The 19,548-nt window shown below is 34.5% G+C and overlaps 1 protein-coding gene across 1 annotated transcript in view; it reads right to left on the bottom strand.

The window, feature by feature from the left end:
- The window catches only part of LOC136041578 (uncharacterized), a 46,639-nt gene extending 30,933 nt beyond the window's left edge, over positions 1 to 15,706 (bottom strand). The window contains exons 1-2 of the mRNA XM_065726270.1: positions 15,548 to 15,706; positions 3,063 to 3,534 (exon numbers count right to left, since the gene is read on the bottom strand). Coding sequence (XP_065582342.1) covers positions 3,063 to 3,492 — 430 coding nt within the window. The 5' untranslated portion in view covers positions 3,493 to 3,534; positions 15,548 to 15,706. The remainder of the gene's footprint in view (positions 1 to 3,062; positions 3,535 to 15,547) is intronic.
- Between the last annotated feature and the right edge of the window lie 3,842 nt (positions 15,707 to 19,548).

The following is a 19,548-nucleotide window of genomic DNA, read 5'->3' as shown; positions in this document are numbered from 1 at the left end:
ATCCAATAAAGTATGTGTTGATTCTAAATTCGAAAAGTTTTCTGCTCTAGCTCTTTCTCAAATTTGAGTTTTTTTCAGGTTGAGGGTGAATTTTTTAATGTAAAGAATGCCGTCCTGAACAGATAATTCCGAATTTAGGAAGTGGTTTAGGGGTTTAATTTAACATCCCTAATACATCAAAACATTACAGCAACTTAAATTGAGGATGGAGAGGTTGAGTGAGGCTCTGAGGCAAATTTGAGGTACATAAAAGTCTGACTTTTTCAAAAATCGTCATCATCCACGACATTCAAAGGGTTCTCGCCCCTCCCATTCTTTGTCTGAAAATTTTACTTTCTAACTGATGCTGGTAAAGGTTTTCGGTAGATGGTGTTGCAGTTATGGTGTATGAGTGATAGTTTTTATTTTTTATTTCAAACTAGAAAAATACCTGAAAATTTTAAAATTAGTTTGGTTTTCTTGTGCTTAAAGTGACTTGTTACTTCATTTTATGGGGTGGAATTCTAGTCTAGAATGATGATTTGTTTAATCTATAAGAAAGAAATACTCGAAGCGGTTGAGAAAGTTGTTGTGACTGAAGTAGGAGCAAGAACCATAAACAAATCAAGTAAAAAGCGAAAACGAACTGATGTGACGGCTGATGTGGGGGGTTGTTTTCACAAGTCCTGCCGAAGTTCTTACATAAATGCAAGGGCCATGGACCAGCATTTCCGATTCTTAGTAAAGCAAAATGAGTCCCAGAGGAGGAGTTCAAATCATCTGATAGAACAATTGGATTTCAAACCCGATTGTTTATTTTGTTTGAGCAGAGTGGTTTTTGAGAAGACTCAAAAGAACGAAAACAGCTTTCGCGCCTGCACAACAGAGTTCGGTGAAACACTGATGGGACGTTGCCAAAGCAAAATGATAACTGGTCTCAGAAAAGTTCACGGCCAAATTCTAGCTGCGAATTTGGATCTGCATGCAGCAGATGTTGTATACCACAAAACATGTTGCTGCAACTTTGCATCTGGCAAGAGCCTCCCTTTTAAACATGCAGGAAATCCTACTAACAGACTCCAAAAACAGAGAGGTAAGAAAGCAAACATGAATCAAAAGCAAGCATTTGAAGAGGTGTTGCGTTTCTTTGAAACAAACGACGACAAACAGTTAACAGCTCGTGATTTGGTCAACATGATGAGTGAGTTTCTTGGTGATTCGGAAGAGCCTGTGTATAGCCAATTTTACATGAAGAAGTTCGCCAAGGAGAGGTTTGGTGATGGGGCAGTGATTGCGGAGACCAACAGTAAGGCCAGTGTTGTCACATTAAGGCCCACAGCTCATACTATGCCGCAAAATTTTTATGCACAACCAAATGATAGCAATAAAAACTAGAAGAAAATGAACATTATTAGTGCGGCTGCTGAGTTATTGAAGAGCAACATAAAATGTATCACTGAAGATGTGACTGAGTGTGTTCAGACGGTTGACCTGAAAAATCTTGAAGAAAATTTGAACTACCTGCCACAGACTCTGAAGTTCTTTCTGGAGAACTTGTTCATGGGCAAAGATATTAAACTGAAAATAGCTGCCATTGGTCAAAACATCATGCAAGCCACTTGACCTAGGGCCATTAATCTCTTCTCCAAGAAGAACTTACAGTAGAGGTTCATCATCAGCAAGGAAGCTTTAGTCTAGTTAATACTCATAGCGCTATGGGCTTCTGTTCATCTTACTTCAAGACTAATTTATTTGATCAATATCTTCAGTGTCTGCAAACATCAAAATACAGGGATTGCAAGGCAAGTTCTGTATGCATCATGTTACTGATAATGCAGATTACAACGTAAGAACAATCAATGGACACCACACGATCCCCGCTAAGGGACTGTTAGTTGCAGTTATGCCACGTCTTCAATCATTCTAAGCGCTCAAACGACAAAAAATGGTCAGAGCAAAAAAGATACTAAAGGCGGGAGAAATACCTATTCTTTACTACGGAAATTCAAGTAGCAAGCCTTCAAGTAGCATCCTAAAACAGGAACTACCGAGACTTCCCTTCTCTCAGTGTTTCACTGTAATTGCAAGAGCGAGTGTTCAATGCTGTGATTTTCTTGCAAAAAGCATGGCTTAAAATGTACCTGGGCTTGTAGCAATTGTAAAGGAACAAGTTCTTCCAACTGCTGCTGGAAACCTTAAAGACAATGGTAGCAGAGAAGAAGACCAAATTTTTGAATAGATTTGTCATTACCTAATGAACCTCTGCATTACTGTAATTTTTATCTGCCTTATGTAATTGATCTCTGTCTTGCATTATATCTGAGCATATTGATCTCTTTTTTGGAACTAGGGTTTTGTCTCAACTAAGGGAAGCTCTTTGACAGAATATTTTTTGCTGTTGCAAAATATGCGTTTCAACTTCTCCTCCTCTTTCTAATTCTTACTCACTTCCACAAAACCGAGGCTCAAGGCACACTGGACTTTACCTGGAATCAGTCTTGGTTGTTACTAAGGCATAAGGGTGCAAATGTTTTGCCATAGGCAAAGTTTAATATACCCCTTTTTCTAGAATTTCTCCCCCAAACTCATTCTCTCTCAATGCTTTAAGCCCTAGACGATTCTTTTGACTTTAAACATTCAATTTCATGTTCATCAGCAAAAAAAAGAGTGTAGAAATGACAAATCTAATTACATTTGCTGGTATTTACTCAATCAACATATCTTGCCTCAACCTCAAATTCAACTTCATAAATACTCAAATTTGTAATAGAATTAGAGCGGTTAAATTCTCGGATTCGAAATCAGCGCAAATTTTAACGTCGGGTAGCGAAAGAACCATTTGTGTAGAAATTTGTTTGAGGTTGACCTATTTTTTTCACAACTTTCCTAGACTATTGCTGTTGTTTTGTTAATCATAATTTGTAAGCATGCTTGATTTGTTAGAATGTTTTGTAATTATATTTATTCTCCTTCAAAAATCCTCAGATTTGAGAGAAATAAATTTATAACTTATTTCTAGTAGTTATTTTTTGTTGCAACAAATAGAATTAATATAATTAACTAAATAAATAAAAATAAAGTACCATTTTGCACATTGACACTTCCTTGAATCTCTCCTTGACAAGTTAAATCACCAACTAAATTTGCAGAACTTTCTTCCACTTCTAAAGGCACATTGGATCCATTTACAGAAACCTGGTCATTATTAGTCTCTGATGTATGTTCCATCTGTTGAGTCTCATGTTCCTCACTGGATTGACTGTCATGGGAATGCACTACATCCTTCTCATCTGGCTCACTTAAATGTCCATTTAAACTTGTTTTACTCAAGTCTGATTCAATATGTTTTGAATATTCAATATTTGAATTTACTTCCACTTCTTTCCTAAAATCTAATTCTGCTGCAATCACTGGAGTTAACACTGTACATTTTGACTGATTATCTGATGTATTGGATACACTATTAATTTCTTGATGGGGCATTGTCTCTGATGCTATTTCATTTGATGTCATCTTTTTATTAAACAAAACACTGTCTTCTTTCTCTAAGTCTCCCTGCAAATATAAACAGGAAAACAATTACAAAACAATTGTTTCTGGTAAAAATGAAAAATCATCTGCATGACAAATTATTTAGTATGAATGCAGAAAGTTGTGATGTATTTAAAAATTAATGAATTTATTTTAAATAAAAAATTTAATTGAAAACTAATTCATTTTGAAACATTTTGATAGCCTGTCAATTAATCATATCTATTATCTAACAAATATCAGATATACTGTAGTGTAACAGTTTGCCTCTATTATGGCAGTGGTCAAAGTTGTGTCCAGGGAGTTGAGTTACTGGGTTAGAATTCCCCTCCCTTCCCGAAATATTGCATATAAACAGATTTTTCATGTTTTTTTTACCCCCAAACAAAATCCTGGATATACTCTTCTTGCAGACCCAGGATTGTGGGGTGCTAAAATTGGGCAATTTTTACTTTCCCCATTTTGTAAATAATAAAATTATTGCATATGTGCTTGGCTGCAGCCAAAGACTGACAATATTGATGGGCATTCTAATATTTTTTTTTTAATGAAGAGACTATAGATTCTCTAATATTATTGGTCCAGTCAATAAATCCCTAGCTTTTAAACTATATATGTTTAAAGTCAATCAGATAAAGTAACAAGTCACAACTATATGAATTCACAAAATCAGGCTGGAAAGAATCAAAAATACATTTGTGAACCAATATATAAAATTACAAGTCAACTACTTTGCAACAAATTCAAGAAAAAAGATTGTTCTATTGCAGTTCTACCTACTTGTATTGCTGCACATAGCATAAATGGCTTAACATTAAATAGTTGCTTGTAATTGTCCTGTTGTAATTCTGGCACCTACTTGTATTGCTGCACATAGTATAAATGGCTTAACAATAAATAGTTGCTTGTAGTTGTCCTGTTGTAGTTCTGGCACCTACTTGTATTGTTGCCCATAGCATAAATGGCATAACAATACATCGTTGCTTAGTTTCCCTATTGATCAGGAAAACAATGCAAAATACACCACTTTTCCCACTGAAAAACTTCTTACTTTGAGAAAGACACTTAAGGGAACACAGCTTTTTATTATTGATGAAATCAGTATTTTTTCTTCTCTTCTCTTATTCTATATTCACTTAAGGCTAACTGAAATAATGGCAGTTGATTTGCCAATGGCCAATGCTAACTGTGTAAGATTTCCTTCAATTAAGACTAATATATGATAATCCTCTTTATATACCTCTGACATGGCTAGAAGCAAAAGAGAGAATTGGATCAGTTGGTACTTTCACCCTCTGGTATTTATTCGAACACAAGGAACTAAACATAAATGTGAGAAAGAAGATGGATATGAGTTAGGCTCATACACTTTCTGAAAATAAACAGGGGTATTGCACTGGTGAAAATCTGAATAGTCTTCACAAGAGGAAGATTGGAGACCCTTACAGAGCTTCAAATGATGAAATTATAGATCTTTTCACAAAACTGTCTGCAGAGGGAAATAGGCCAGTCATGCCCACCAACAAAGATTATATAGTTGTTAATAAGTTGCTTCTTAAAAATAAAACAGCTCAGGTTACATTGCACTTGTTGCAGTTGGTCCAAAGAAATATTTCTGTTGCTAAGGGCTGATAGATATGGGTACAGTAAAAAGCTTCAAACTGCTACCAAATTGAGAAATAATTGAGATTCTTGTAAGATTTGATGGACTAGAACTTCTGGTTGAAATTGGCAGAGAAATTGTGCACTTTGTAATTTTGCAGCAAGTCTTTCATATGCAAAGACAATTTCCAGTTCAACTTGCCTTTGCCATTACAATACACAAGTCCCAAGGGCTAAGTTTATAATGTGCAGTTGCTGATGCAGGTAGTCATTGCTTTGGTCCAGGTATGATATACATCACTATTTTGTGTTTGACTGCTTGTGCAGGTCTATATTTAGTAGAACTCAATCCAACGAAAATCTTACCTGATTTAGATGCTCTATTGGAATATCCTGAAAAAAAATTATAGACTAGATTTTCCGTTATTTCAAGTCCCAGTAAAAGATTTGAGAAACTTTCCAGTCAAGGTATCTCTGCTTACAAAAAGCGAATGTCATCCCAAAAATTCTATTGGATAGCACCCTATAAGAGAAACCACAAAGTTCGAAGGAAAAGAGACATTGGATATTTCTACAAATATACAAAAATCTAAAACGATTGTAAAGACAGTCAAGAAATTATTATTTTTTCGGAAATTTGTCAGTGAAAAGGAAGATGAAGACTGATTTGCGAGCTGATGAAGCCAATGGCAAGCAAAACATTACTGCTGGAAAAGAGATAAGAGTCCACTGTAAGCAGACTAAAATGGATGTTTTGACAAATCCTCATTACAAAAGTGGTACTAGTGCTGGTAGAAAAGGGCTAAAGAATGATGATGGTGTTTTGTGCTATTCTAATTTGTCCCTTCAGAGCCTATTTAGTCTACATAGTACATTCTTTCAAATTTTTGAAGGATTTCAAGGAGATGTTGCAAAAAAGTTGAAATGCATTGCTGTTTCATTGCTAAGACACTGTGAAAGAGCAAACGACTTGTGGAATTTACTACCTGTCCAATATGGATTCTCAGAACAGCAACAACAGTCAGTTTGTCAGTTCTGGGAAATACTTTTGATGAATATAAATAATAAAATGCCACAAATGACATCAAGAGCCCCGTGCATGATTTATTCTATTACAAAGATAAGCAATACTGGACTTGTTTTGTTTGTCAATGGAGTCAAATTGATTCATCAACTTTAGATGATACAGAAGCATTCTACTTTCCTCTACTTGCAGTCCTGGATCCTCAAGCACATGCGAACCAAGAGATCATAGATACAACAGACATACAACTTTATAGAGTATTTTATTCATTCTCACCAGCAGGCTTTATGTCCAAATAGCCAAATATGTTGGCTTCAGACCAGATCACCCACACTTCTACATTTCTTGCTGTAAATCTGGACAGAAGAGCATATTCAAGTAAAATCAATAGAAGAATTGTAGATTTTGTCTGGACAAAATTCACCTGAGGAAGACATATGAGTGTAATCTGGTCAACATCAATATTATTATCTACTAGCTGTTGGGCTAGGAGTTATTTTTAACCCCTACTACTAGCTGTTGGGTTATTTTTCGAGCTTGTCTCCCCATGGGCTTATGTCATATATATATATATATACATGTATGTGTGATTAATATATAAATGAACTTGAACTTTGGGTGGCGCTTTGCACTATCTCAACACCTAGTTGGGGGGGGGGGGGGGCGCTTCGCCCCCCCCCGCTTGCGTAAGTCGTTACGCGCGATAGTCGATATATATATATATATATATATATATATATATATATATATATCATGAAAAGAGAAATCACCAATGCAACAGCACAAACACAAAAAAAAAAGAGAGACAGAAGGAGAAAAGGAAGACTGTTTTCCTAAATTAGTAATTAATATAGACCAGCACTTGAATGAGGCCTTAACCCTACTCATCCATACAATCACATAGGTCAAACAGCATAGCCATACACAATCAACCATAAAGAATAATATATGGACAGGCAGTCATGTCATCAATAAGTATATATTTACCAAACAATAGAAAAAATAATAAAGACAAATAATTCAGAGGCAACAACCCAACACAAGGGCTCATCGGGAGAATACACTGGCCTATATATATATATATATATATATATATATATATATATATATATATATATATATATATATATATATATATATATATATATATATATATATATATGTTTTTAAGTATGTAAAACTTGCAAATATACAACATTCTTTGCTGTCCCATTGTCTGTGCATATAAATGGATTGTCAGGTTTACCGACTCTTGAACATGCAACATATAATTGTCCAGGGGAAAAACAATCCATATTCAGATCTATACCTCATTATTCTAATGATTGCCCTTGAGCTTTGTTGATGGTAATTGCTAATTGAGTGTTCCCTGTGTCCCGGTCGTCATTTATATATCCCCCCCTGGCGTCCCCGTTGTAGTTGTGTCCCGGTTGTCATTTCTATTCCCTGTGTCCTGGTCGTTATTTGTGTCCTGGTGTCCCAGTCTGTAATTTCTCTTTGAGTGTCCTTGTAATCATTTATATTCCCTGTGTCCTGGTCATCATTTGTGTCCTGGTCTGTAATTTCGTCAGTTGACAAACAACTTCATGACAGCATAATGCTCAATCCTTATAATGACGTCAGTTGACAAACATAACGTCAGTCGACAGTCAACAAACATGGCGTCAGTAAACAAACAACTTATATTTATCTATATATATAAAAATAAGTTGTTTGTGTGTTGACTGACGTCATGCATGTTTGTCGACTGACGTCATTATAAGGATTGAGCATTATGCTGTCATGAAGTTGTTTGTTGATTCACGTCATGTTTACAGACGTGAAATTACAGATTGGGACACCAGGACACAAATTACGACCACGACACCGGGAATATAAATGACAACCAGGACACTCAAAGAGAAATTACAGACTGGGACACCTGGACACAAATGACAAACAGGACACAGGGAATATAAATGGCGACCGGGACACAGGGACACAACTACAATGGGGATGCTGGGGGGATATATAAATGACGACAGGGACACAGGGAATGTTTGATTAGCAATCACCATCAACAAAGCTCAAGGCAGTCATTAGAATAATGAGGTATAGATCTGAATACAGATTGTTTTTCCCATGGACAATTATATGTTACATGTTCAAGAGTTGGTAAACCTGAAAATGTATTTATATGCACAGTCAATGAGACAGCAAAGAATATTGTATATTCGCAAATTTTATGTAGTTAAAAACATATATATATATATATATATATATATATATATATATATATATATATATATATATATATATATATATATATGTATATATATATATATATATATATCTATATTCACAGGTGGGACACAGGGACATAACTACAATGGCGCGTAACGACTTATGCAGGCGGGGGGATTGGGGGAGAGGTAGGCGAAGCGCCCCCACCAACTGGGTGTTGGGGTGGTGACCCCAACAGCTAGTATATATATAGATTTATGTACTCTGAGCATTATTGTACAAGTTCTGTTGTCATTCATAGTGGGTCTCATTTTAATAGTGGTCATTATTACATTTATCAAAGGGCCCTAGAAGGAAGATCATGTTTATGCAATGAAGAAAAACTAAGAATGGTAAGCCAAACTGAGAATGGCTTCTCAGGTATGACTTTCCTAGGTCTTGAGAAGTATTTGTAGGGAGTTTACATAAAATCATAATAAAAAACGAACTCTAGCCTATACTAAATGAATTACATAAAGGATCTATGTGGTCTGTTACAAATGAGGACTACATGACTTTCATCAGATATAGGTGAAACCTAGTAAAGAACAAACTACAACACATAGTAACTAAAAGTCAATCAATCATTTTATTAATACTTAAACACTATTGCAAATGTAAAAAACGTTATTTGGCCCAAGAAGCTAAAACTTAATTTCCAATCAAAGTTTATACAACCACACCTTCCATAAGAACATTGCTTACAGTCCTTGCCCTAGGGGACAGGAGGATTCAACCCTGGAAGCATAGTTATTTCACCTTCAGACTATCTTGAAATAATGGACTCCTCCCAAGTTTATACAACCAGTCTATCCTTACACCATACCATATAAATATAATCATTCTGCTTCACAACACTTGTCTTAGATTGAACAACCCATGATAGGATCTGACTGCAATTTAGACACTATATTTTAAATATGGAATACTAAGGTTGAGCAGCATTTTTTTAGTTTAGGCTCAACTTTAAGGTGTTAGTCTATAATTAGGCTCCACTGATGACTGTCAGCACAGTTGAATCCTGGAAATGTTAGTCACTTTATTCAACTAGATATGTGCTATTTTTAAAACCAGTACACCATCTAGCTGATAATTTTACTCTAATTTTAGCCAGCTATGTCATGATCTGCCCATCCTTCAAGTGAATGACCTCAGAGATTTGTTGCTTCCTCCCAATGACCTGTTTCAGCAATTGATACAGCTTATGGGTATCATGTGCCTTATCTACTGCTTCCATGAAATCTGTCATAGTAGAAATTCTGTCTAGTAGTTTTGCCTATCTGTTCTGAAAAAATTTCTTAACTTCTGCTCTTTGCTTCTTATGCTCTGTTTTTGAACAAGATGCTCAACATTTGTAGGCTAACTTAATAGTTCTTCAGCTGATCCAGCATTTCCTTTTTGATTTTTTTTTTTTCATTTGTTTCCTTTTTGGTGCTATTTTCAAAAACAGTACACCATCTAGCTGAGAATTTTACTCTAATTTTAGCCAGCTATGTCATGATCTGCCCATCCTTCAAGTGAATGACCTCAGAGATTTGTTGCTTCCTCCCAATGACCTGTTTCAGCAATTGATAGAGCTTATGGGTATCATGTGCCTTATCTGCTGCTTTCATGAAATCTGTCATTTCTGTCTAGTAGTTTTACCTATCTGTTCTGAAAAATTTCTTAACTTCTGCTCTTTGCTTCTTGTGCTCTGTTTTTGAACAAGATGCTCAACATTTGTAGGCTAACTTAATAGTTCTTCAGCTGATCCAGCATTTCCTTTTTGGTTTTAATATGTCAAGGACTTCTTTTGCTGATTCCTGCATTGCTGCTGCAAACTACTTCCACTTTTGCTCTGCAGAGCTATAATGCAGCTCCTTGACATTTTCTTCTTCATTTACCATAGACAGGGTGCTGAACATATTTGACAAGGCCAAGCAGGACATAGGCATAGTTCCAGAGTTATTCAAACCCATTCCATTTATTTGTGGGGGGTATCCACTTTTATGTTTGTTGGATAACTGAATTTTAGCAATTATAAGGTTGTGATCAGAATCAGACTTGGAACCTGTGTTAGCACCAAGATATGAGCAGGAATCCAGTACCAAACACTTAAATCTAGACTTGAAAAGTACACAGTCTATCTGGGCTTTGGTAACTCCATCATTGGAGTATCACATGATCAAATGACTTTTCTTGTGCTGGAACATTGTATTCCAGATGACTAAATTCTTATCTAGAACAAGACCAATGAGCCTTTCACCATTGTCACAATGAGTTCCTAGGCCAAAAGGGCCCACTACAAATTGATTTGAGTCATCCTTTGGTCCAATTCTTTCTTTACAATTTCCACCAAGAATAAGGAGGTTCCAGAACAGAACTTGCACCTGAAGTCATTTCAGGTTGTTATAATACATAGACTTTGCCTCATCTGTTGCATTTAAGGTTGGGGTGTATGCAGAGATGACTGTTGGATAAGTCTTTTGCCCTCTAAACTTTGCTTTAGATCCAACACAGTAGGGGAACAATTTGCAGCATCAGAAAGGAGAAAATCAATTCCATGACTAAAGGTGCCATCTACTCCTGATTAATACAGGTGGTATGGCTCATTTGATCTGCTAATAATAGCTGATTTAGAGTTTTGGTTACCACTGAGCCATATCAGTCCTTACTTAAAGTTAGTTACCATAAACAGTTAGAAAATATGAGTGAGGAACTTAAAAATGTTTAAAATAACAAAATTTGTAAACTAAAAACAGTCAGTTATAAGTTAGATTATTTACAAAGCTGTGTGACAATTTTAAATCCAGTTGATTTGTTGTTTAATTATTCTTTAGTTAAGTTTCTGCCCTAGTCACTTTTGTGCTTTCCTGGCAGATTATGTACATATAATTATGTGTTTTTGTTTAAATATATATGATTGATTTGAATTGAATATGGGAGCTACTTACACACCTCACTTTTGTATCATATTAAAGTATGATAGCTATCATTTGCCAAAGTGATCCAGAAGATACATGAAGACAAAATGGAAATTGAAACTTTTATTGGAGAAAATCAGATTGAGGATGCAAATATGTTTAGGGAGGGTAATTTAATTATTAAACTGACCTGTATGTAGCAAATTTTTAGGAAAACTAAGTATTTTGAAGAATGTGATGTAAGGGCCACAAATGCATCTATTGATTCAAAATTTAATGTGAAAGCATTCATAAGAAAAATGGAGCTATGGACAACAAATTTGGAAAAAAATTGATATGTTTTTGCTGTTAAATTTGTGCACTCATGATACCATACAAGCAAACAAAAATTCATTTGTTGAAAGCTTGAGTACTTTGTTAATTCATTTCTTGAATTAGTTTAATGATTTCAATTTTACAAAATATGTGCAGATACAGAATCTTTTTATTGAGGAAGAAAATGACAAATTTGAATTACCAAGTAACAAGAAAGAAAACTTGATTGACTTATCTTGTGATACTTCTTTAAAACAAAATTTTCAGAAAGCATCTATAATTCAATTTTGGCTAGATATTAAGAATGAATATGATATTGATGAAATCTTATTTTTATGAAACAGGATTTTCTGCTACAGCTGAAATGAAATTCTTTTGGTGTTTGTTTGATTGCAGAAGGTGAGCTTTATGTAAGCTATCTCAACATTGACACTGACATTTGACAGATTTTGTGCTAATTATAGGCAAGCACATCAATCTCACTAAAAGTCAATAATTCAAAATTGTTACTTATTTCTTAGTTTTCAAATAGTTTATCCAAATAAATTTCAAAGCAATAAAAATTTTCATGTTTAAATTATTTTACAAAATGGAAGGGAGGCTCCTTATGATCAAATATTTTTAAGGAAGCCATGGTAAAATAAAGTTTGGAAACCACTGATCTGAGACAAGTGCTGTGAATCAAAGTGATTAGATTTAAATGGGATACACTGTATGGTTAACTTGTGTCAATATCTAAAATTTGAAAAACAGTTTTCCAAAATTTTAATTAGCCAATCCTAGCTTGACCTTTCCTAATTTTTAGCCAATCTTAGCCTAGCCTATATACATCATGTCCAGTATTAAAAGCCTATTGTCTGCTTTAGAAGATACATATTAATCAAGATATATATCCAAGATCATGGTTAAAGTACCAGGGGTCATACCTTATTGTATTTGCATTTCTGACAATCTCTTAATCTATGATGGTCCTATATATAGCCATAATATTGTATGCAAAACTAAAAAATAATAGTGAAATTGGCAAGTATCATGTTTCTAGTAATCAGACCATTAGATACTTGTCAGTTCAATGGAATGCAACCAAGAATTATACTGTGAAATACCTAAAAGAAACCAGTTTCCCTTCCTAGATTGGTTATGATTTGCTTATTTTGAATGTGAAAACTATGATGTATGTATATTTCAGTTAAATATTACACAAGAGGTGGTTAGGTTGTGTGAAGTTATGTATTTAATATAATGCATTCTGTGTGGCCTCCTTTCTATATTTCTTTGTCATAGCTTCCATAATTTTGTTTCTAAAGTATTAGATTAAAGTTTTTTTGCATATTTCATCAGGATTAACCTAACTTCACTTATTGAGTCTGTTCTGTTTAATAGAAAAGTACCAATCATTATGTTTACTTCCATTGTTGTTAAATCATTTAAAACAGGGCCTAATATTTTATTAGTAATTCTATTGTAGTCACTAAGACAAAATTAGGTTTCATAGAGCTGACTAGAGCTACTTCTAAGGCCAATATGATGCATCATGAGGTGAAAATCAACAAACCAATATATATTATTAGGTTACATATGGGACCACAAGAGGGGAGAGGTTTTGTGCATCATCAGAAGTATAAATATAATAAAGCCTGAAATATAATATGCAATGAATTTTCTATTGTTTGATAAATTGTCAAATCAATTTCAAGAAAAGTAGCATACAGAAAAGGTTAGGGTACACATGTAGTCAAGAGTAGGCTATATGATTGACCACAAGGGATAGGGGGCTGGGCTAAAGGAAATTGTTAATGGGAATTAATGTTATGTTTAGATTCAGGATGAAATTTTGATTTCAAAGATGTTTCTATTTCTTAGCTATCTAAGAAATCAATGATTTGAAAATTATACCTATTAATATAGGTTTGGGTAGAATTTTGACAAGCTATCTCAGAAAGTGGTTAGCTTAGGAGAATGAAACTTTCACAGAAGCACCAACAAACTAGAGAATATCCTGGGAAGGTATTTTGAAGTACCTATATCTACTCCTCCCTCTAGAGGGCAACTAACCTTAAAAAATCATTATTTTATAAAATTGAAACCTTTCAAAATAGATTTTCTGCTTAAATGAAGTGCAAGAAATATATTTTTAGCAGGTCTAAAGGCTGAAATATGTCACGGGAAGGTAATTTGAAATACCTACCTCTACTCCCTCTCCCTCTCAAGGGTCCTTATCTTTGATGACCTTTAAAAATATGTGTTATAAAAGTGAAACCTTGCAAAATAGATCTTCTGCTTGAACAAAGTACAACAAAATTGTTTTCAGCTTCACAACTTTGCTCAATCTTAATTTATAAAGTTTTAAAGATAAGCAAATACATTTCCTAAACTTTGAAGGAAAAAAACATTGATATGGCTCAGAATTCTATTCAAATAACAACAATTGTATTTTCAGAACTAAAGGCAAAGAAAAAGCAACTGTTAACTGAAAATTAAGGTAAAATGTTTTGTCAAAATTTCAATAGGCATAGAGCTGCCATGTAGGCAAATTTCAGGGCCCTCTAGAGGGAGAAGCATCCCCAAAAGTTTCATTGGTAAGATTATAGCAAACCATATAACTGGCTCTTGTGTAAAGTAAATATACCACTTGATGCCTTTTTTATGCTATTTATGAATATAATAATAACTTCTACCTCAAATTCAGATTTAAGCACTTTTTGAGCTCTTAAAAATTACCTAAATATGGGGTATAAAAAGGCTAAAAACATTTGTCTCAAACTTTAAAACATTGATCTCAAACTTATTTGTCATTTTTAAGAGCTTAAAAAGTGCTTAAATTTGAATTTTGTGGTAGAAGCAACTATTATATTTGTAAATAACATAAAAAAAGGCATCAAGTGATATGTTTGCTTTATTGGTTAGTTAGTTATATGAACTGTCTTAATTTTGTGAAAACTTGTAATTTTTTGAACTAAAAAAGTGCTTAAAGGTAAAATTCTAGTTAATTGACTTCTTGCTATCTCAGAAAGGGTTTAGGTTAGGAAAATGAAACTTTCAGGGATGAATCTATAGACTAAAGTATGTCCCAGGAAGGTATTTTGAAGCAACTACCTCTACTCCTTGTTCCTCTAGAGGGCCCTGACCTTTGGTGACCTTTAAAAATATGTATTATAAAAGTGAAACCTTGCAAAATAGATCTTCTACTTAATTGAACTGCAACAACAAAAATTTCAGCTTCATAACTTAGCTTAATTACAAGTTTTTTCCATAAGATTTTAAAGATAGCCTATGCAAATACATTCCCTAAATTTTGAAGAAAAAAAAACATTGATATGACTCAAAATTCTACTCAAATAACAGGAATTGCATTTTTCAGAACTAAAGGCAGAGAAAAAGCAACTAGTAACTGAAAATTAAAATAAAATGTTGTTTTTTCAAAATTTCAATTAGTAGCCTATAGACCTGTCATGTAGGCAAATTTCAGGGCCCTCTAGAGGGAGAGGGAGTGGAGGTGGGTACTTTAAAATACCTTCCCGGGATATACTTTAGCCTGTAGAAGCAATTATTATAGGCTATTCATAAAGAGCATAAAAAAAGGCATCAAGTGGTATAGTCACTTTATACAAAAGCCAGTTATATGGTTTACTATAAATTTACCATTTAATTTTCCTAACCTAACCCCTGTCCAAGAAAGCCAAGAAACTAGAATGTTAGCATTTTTACTAATGGAAACTACTCTGTATAGCTTTGTGATTCAGAATTGATTGTTGAAACTAGAAGTCACATTTAAGGCCTTCAAATAGAACTTGGCAGTGAAATGGTTATAATTTTTGGTTAAAGCATAAAGTTACAATCAAGTAGGCCTAGTGTGTCTTGCAAATACAACCCATGGGCCTAACACAAAGGCAAAATGGGGCTAGCCCCTATTAAACCATTTGACCACTACCTATAAAAACTAGCTCTGTTACAGCTGATGAAAAGGAGGATTGCTTCTGTAAACCATCGGAATTTGCCAATATTATCTCAGTAATGACCAACAATAGACAGAAACATCTTCATTCAACAGCTAATATCGTCTTTTCATTTTGTAGCTGCTGTCAAATTTATTATGTGTTTTTGTTTAGCCAAGTCTTAGGAATTGTAGATGGCAATGAATCCGAGTACAATATTCAATTTTATTGAGGTTCTTCATTTGGTCGTTATTTTCAAGAAGAATCGCAAATTGCAAATTGCTGTAAATTATTGTAAATTATAAATTACTTACATATCTTCATGCCGGGGTTAGGATGTCGTCAGCCTTCTCCACGAGGGTTAGTTTATTTGGAAAATACCATTCATGTTACTGGAATATAAGTAGGCTGATATGACTTTTAAGTTTTAAAGCAAACGAATTATGAAAAGAACTTATGAAAAGTTAAAAGGTCTTTCACTCACAAACCATATTTTCGGTGTGGAATCCAGGACCATCAGTAAAATAACAAATTATTTTAGCATTAGATCGTGACTTTATGAATTTTGCTCATTTAAAGCTCATAATTTGAAATCTAGTGTAATAACCCAAATTCATAAGTTTCTTTTCTTAAATTTATCTTTTGGCACACAAACCAGATGGCGAAAAAGGGAAAATACTGTTTAATTCTACATTCTGTGTATTTTCAAACATGACAATGACAACTACTAGAAATGTTTTTTTACTCTCCCTCAAATACAAAGGTGCATATAGGATTTGAAAGCTTTAGGGGATTTAAAAATCTTGGACAAAAGCATGGACTAGTCTTGGACAAATCTTTGAAGCAAATTTTTCCTCTGAATAAGCTTTTGTTCGATTTGAAGTCACTTAATATATTTTTTTTCCAGTATTTTTCTTTTTTTGCAATTATGTGATGATGTTTTTGCGGCTTTGAGAATTAATCTTCCTTTTACCTCTAACCATTCACTACAATATCTTTATTATTGTTAAACTCGGTTTTGAAGGTGAATTTAGTAACCATATCCCTTTGTTCCTGTCTATCCCCGTTTGAGATACTCCCTCTTCTGAACTTGTCAAAAGAAAATCAAAATTTTTACATGTTAAATCTTGAGACAAGATTGATAAGAGTATCTTCCAAAGGGAGTGTGACTTCCTGCTAGATAAAATCCGAGTTCCGTTTCAACTGCTTCAACGGCAACCATGAATGGACGAGTCTGACATTTGTATTGAACTGAGTTTTTATAGTGCGCAGATTACCCACGCTCTAAAAAATGCCAAGAAATACGCTGTCCCAGTGAGAACGTGTAGATATGGAACCGAGAAATTTGGATGGTCCTGTAACGAGAGCCTCAAATCCTCTTTTTAGTCTTCAAAATTTTGGTTACGTCTGTGGACGTCAGTGGAATGATTGTGATAAACCTAGAAACGGAATTGTAAATACTTTACGGTTACTTATTAAGCGGTACTTTCAGAAAGAGCTCAAAGCTCACTGGGTTGGCCAAAGTGTTGCAATTGCGGAATCGATCGCGATTTCCGCAATGCAATTCCGGAAATTAGGGTTATTATAACCCTAATAAGCTATGGAAAAATCGCTCAGCAAATAATAGAGCTCGGGAAAGTAAAATTACCATTAGTGAGAGCCAGTGGCATTCATATTTCGAAAGTCAGTTCACCGAACCCGACGTTAACACTCTCGAGAAATTTGAAACGTAATTAAATAATCGCTTACTTACTCCTGAAGCGGGTACCTTTGTAGTAAGTTCTAGTGAATTACATGATGTCATATGAAAGCTTAACAAAAGACAGTCTATGGGCTATGATGGCATATGCGCCCTTCATTTACAAAATGGGTCCGATAAGCTCAAAAAAGGGAGGGATCCATCTGAATGCTCATCGTATCGACCTATAACCGTTTCAAGCGTTTTTGCTAAGGTGTTTGAATTACTTATAATTAATGACCTACGTTCTCTTTGTTATATGCTTCCTCGCCAGTTTAGCTTTCAGCCTAAGCTTGGCTGCTTCCATGCCCTAAAATGTCTCTGCAATTTGTTGATCGATGCAGATAAATCCGGTGGTACTCTAGCGCTTGGAACATACGATTTTAGTAAAGCATTTTATTCGTTGTTGCATCTCCAAGCAATGAATGAGCTTTTGAACCGTGGTTAATCGCTAGACTTAGTTAGACCTCTTTTGTACATGTACCGTCATATGAAAGCAAAATACGTATACCAGTAAGCAATTTGCTGACTGATGATATACCAATTCATATCGGGTCTAAGCAAGGTGCGGTTACTTCTCCCACGGTTTATAATAATGCAACGCTTCCAGCTCAGAGCCAACTTTGTTCGTGCTGTATATATAAGGGTACTGATCTGTTGATATTATGTTATGCAGACAACATTTTTGATATTAGTAGGACTACCAGTGAGCTAGAAAAATATTTTTTAGAGATATCTAAAAACTACAGTGATACTGGGCTTTCCCTAAATACTGGAAAATTTGATGTTTTGATTTTTAATGAATTAGATGCGACTATACATAGATCTGAATGGTACAGAAGTAAAGCCTTGTGTTAAGCTGAGTTATCTTGGCCTTCCTATTGAAAAAAAAATCTGAGAAAAACTAGGCTATTGATGCTAGAAAGTATGGAAATTAAAATCCGTCGTGCATACAAATTGTTAGTTCTCAGTTTCATTTGAATAGAGCCCATCTTGTGAGAATTTACAATAGTGTCGTCTTGCCACATATTCTGTATTTTTACCGTTTTACCCTATATTTAGTGAATCTGACCATCTTTGGATGAAGCGCGTTTTCTTCAAATTTGATAAGTTTCTGTTGCGAGTTCCTCCGTGGAACCGCAACTCCTATTTGATGAAAAAATATAGCTTGTCTGACCCGTGTGCTAAGTTAGCTGAGCTTAATGTACATATGTGCAATAAGCAAACCGGCCATGAATGGCAAAACGTTCTTTTTTGACGTGGAATTATTTTTGTTTGTATTTTAGAATGTAATTACGACATGTTTTTTTTTTTTTTTTTTTGAATGTACTAAATACATACAAATACAAAATATGAAAATACATACATACATACATACATATTTCAATGACATTCGAATTCATTTCATTACATCACTCAGATCAGACTCTAATCTATTGACTGCTTGTCAGTCTGGCTAGAATAGTTGCCTGAGTCGGCTAAAAAGTGTCACATCCCTGTTGCTTTCAGGAGAACTGCAAAAACATTTTGGATCCCTGGATAATTTTTGTTCTCTACATTTTGTTTCTTAATGCTTCTTTTCGGTTTACAACTTAGGCCAAAGTGGAAACTACATGGCGTAATTTTTTATTGTCCGTAGCACTTTGCTCCGGCTTGGTTTTGAACTTGCGGTCTGTGCAGGGATGCTGCTTGTTATTTTCATTTTAATATACATTTCTTTTTTTCTTTCTCTTATATTGTTATTTTTTCGTTTTGTTTGTCTGCTTTGTCCGCCATAGAACCTTGCCAAACCACCGGGTATATGATTTCGTATTTGATCTAAATGTCTTTTGTTGTTTTTTAATTCTCTGTTAATAAATATCTAAAAATAATGTTTATTACTAATCCATAAATATGTGCAGGGTCATCTGGAGTCTTTATTCATTGAATTGGATAGAAAGAGATTACTAGGCAGTTTTTGATAGGTGCAAAAAGTAAAGCCTTTAATAAGGCGGTGCAAAGAAAGAGCATGTACATCTATTTTGGCCTCAGGTGGCAAGGCGTTGCAATCAGGTGTTATTGTAGTATTATATGGTCATCTCACCTGTAGATACAAGACAAAATAGATAAACCATCTCAGTGCAAGTGAATAAGTAGCGACCAGGTATCTAACAAGGAAGGTGGCAATCAATAATAATAGTCATCTGACCTAAATAACCGATTTATGTCCATTAGGAAACCTTTGATAGTGGGACTACTAACACTACTACTACAACTACT

Source organism: Artemia franciscana, unplaced genomic scaffold, assembly GCF_032884065.1.
Source record: "Artemia franciscana unplaced genomic scaffold, ASM3288406v1 PGA_scaffold_30, whole genome shotgun sequence".
NCBI classification, from domain to species: domain Eukaryota; kingdom Metazoa; phylum Arthropoda; class Branchiopoda; order Anostraca; family Artemiidae; genus Artemia; species Artemia franciscana.
The sequence above is the reverse complement of the archived record's forward strand: the minus strand, read 5'-3'. Positions and strand labels throughout refer to the sequence as shown.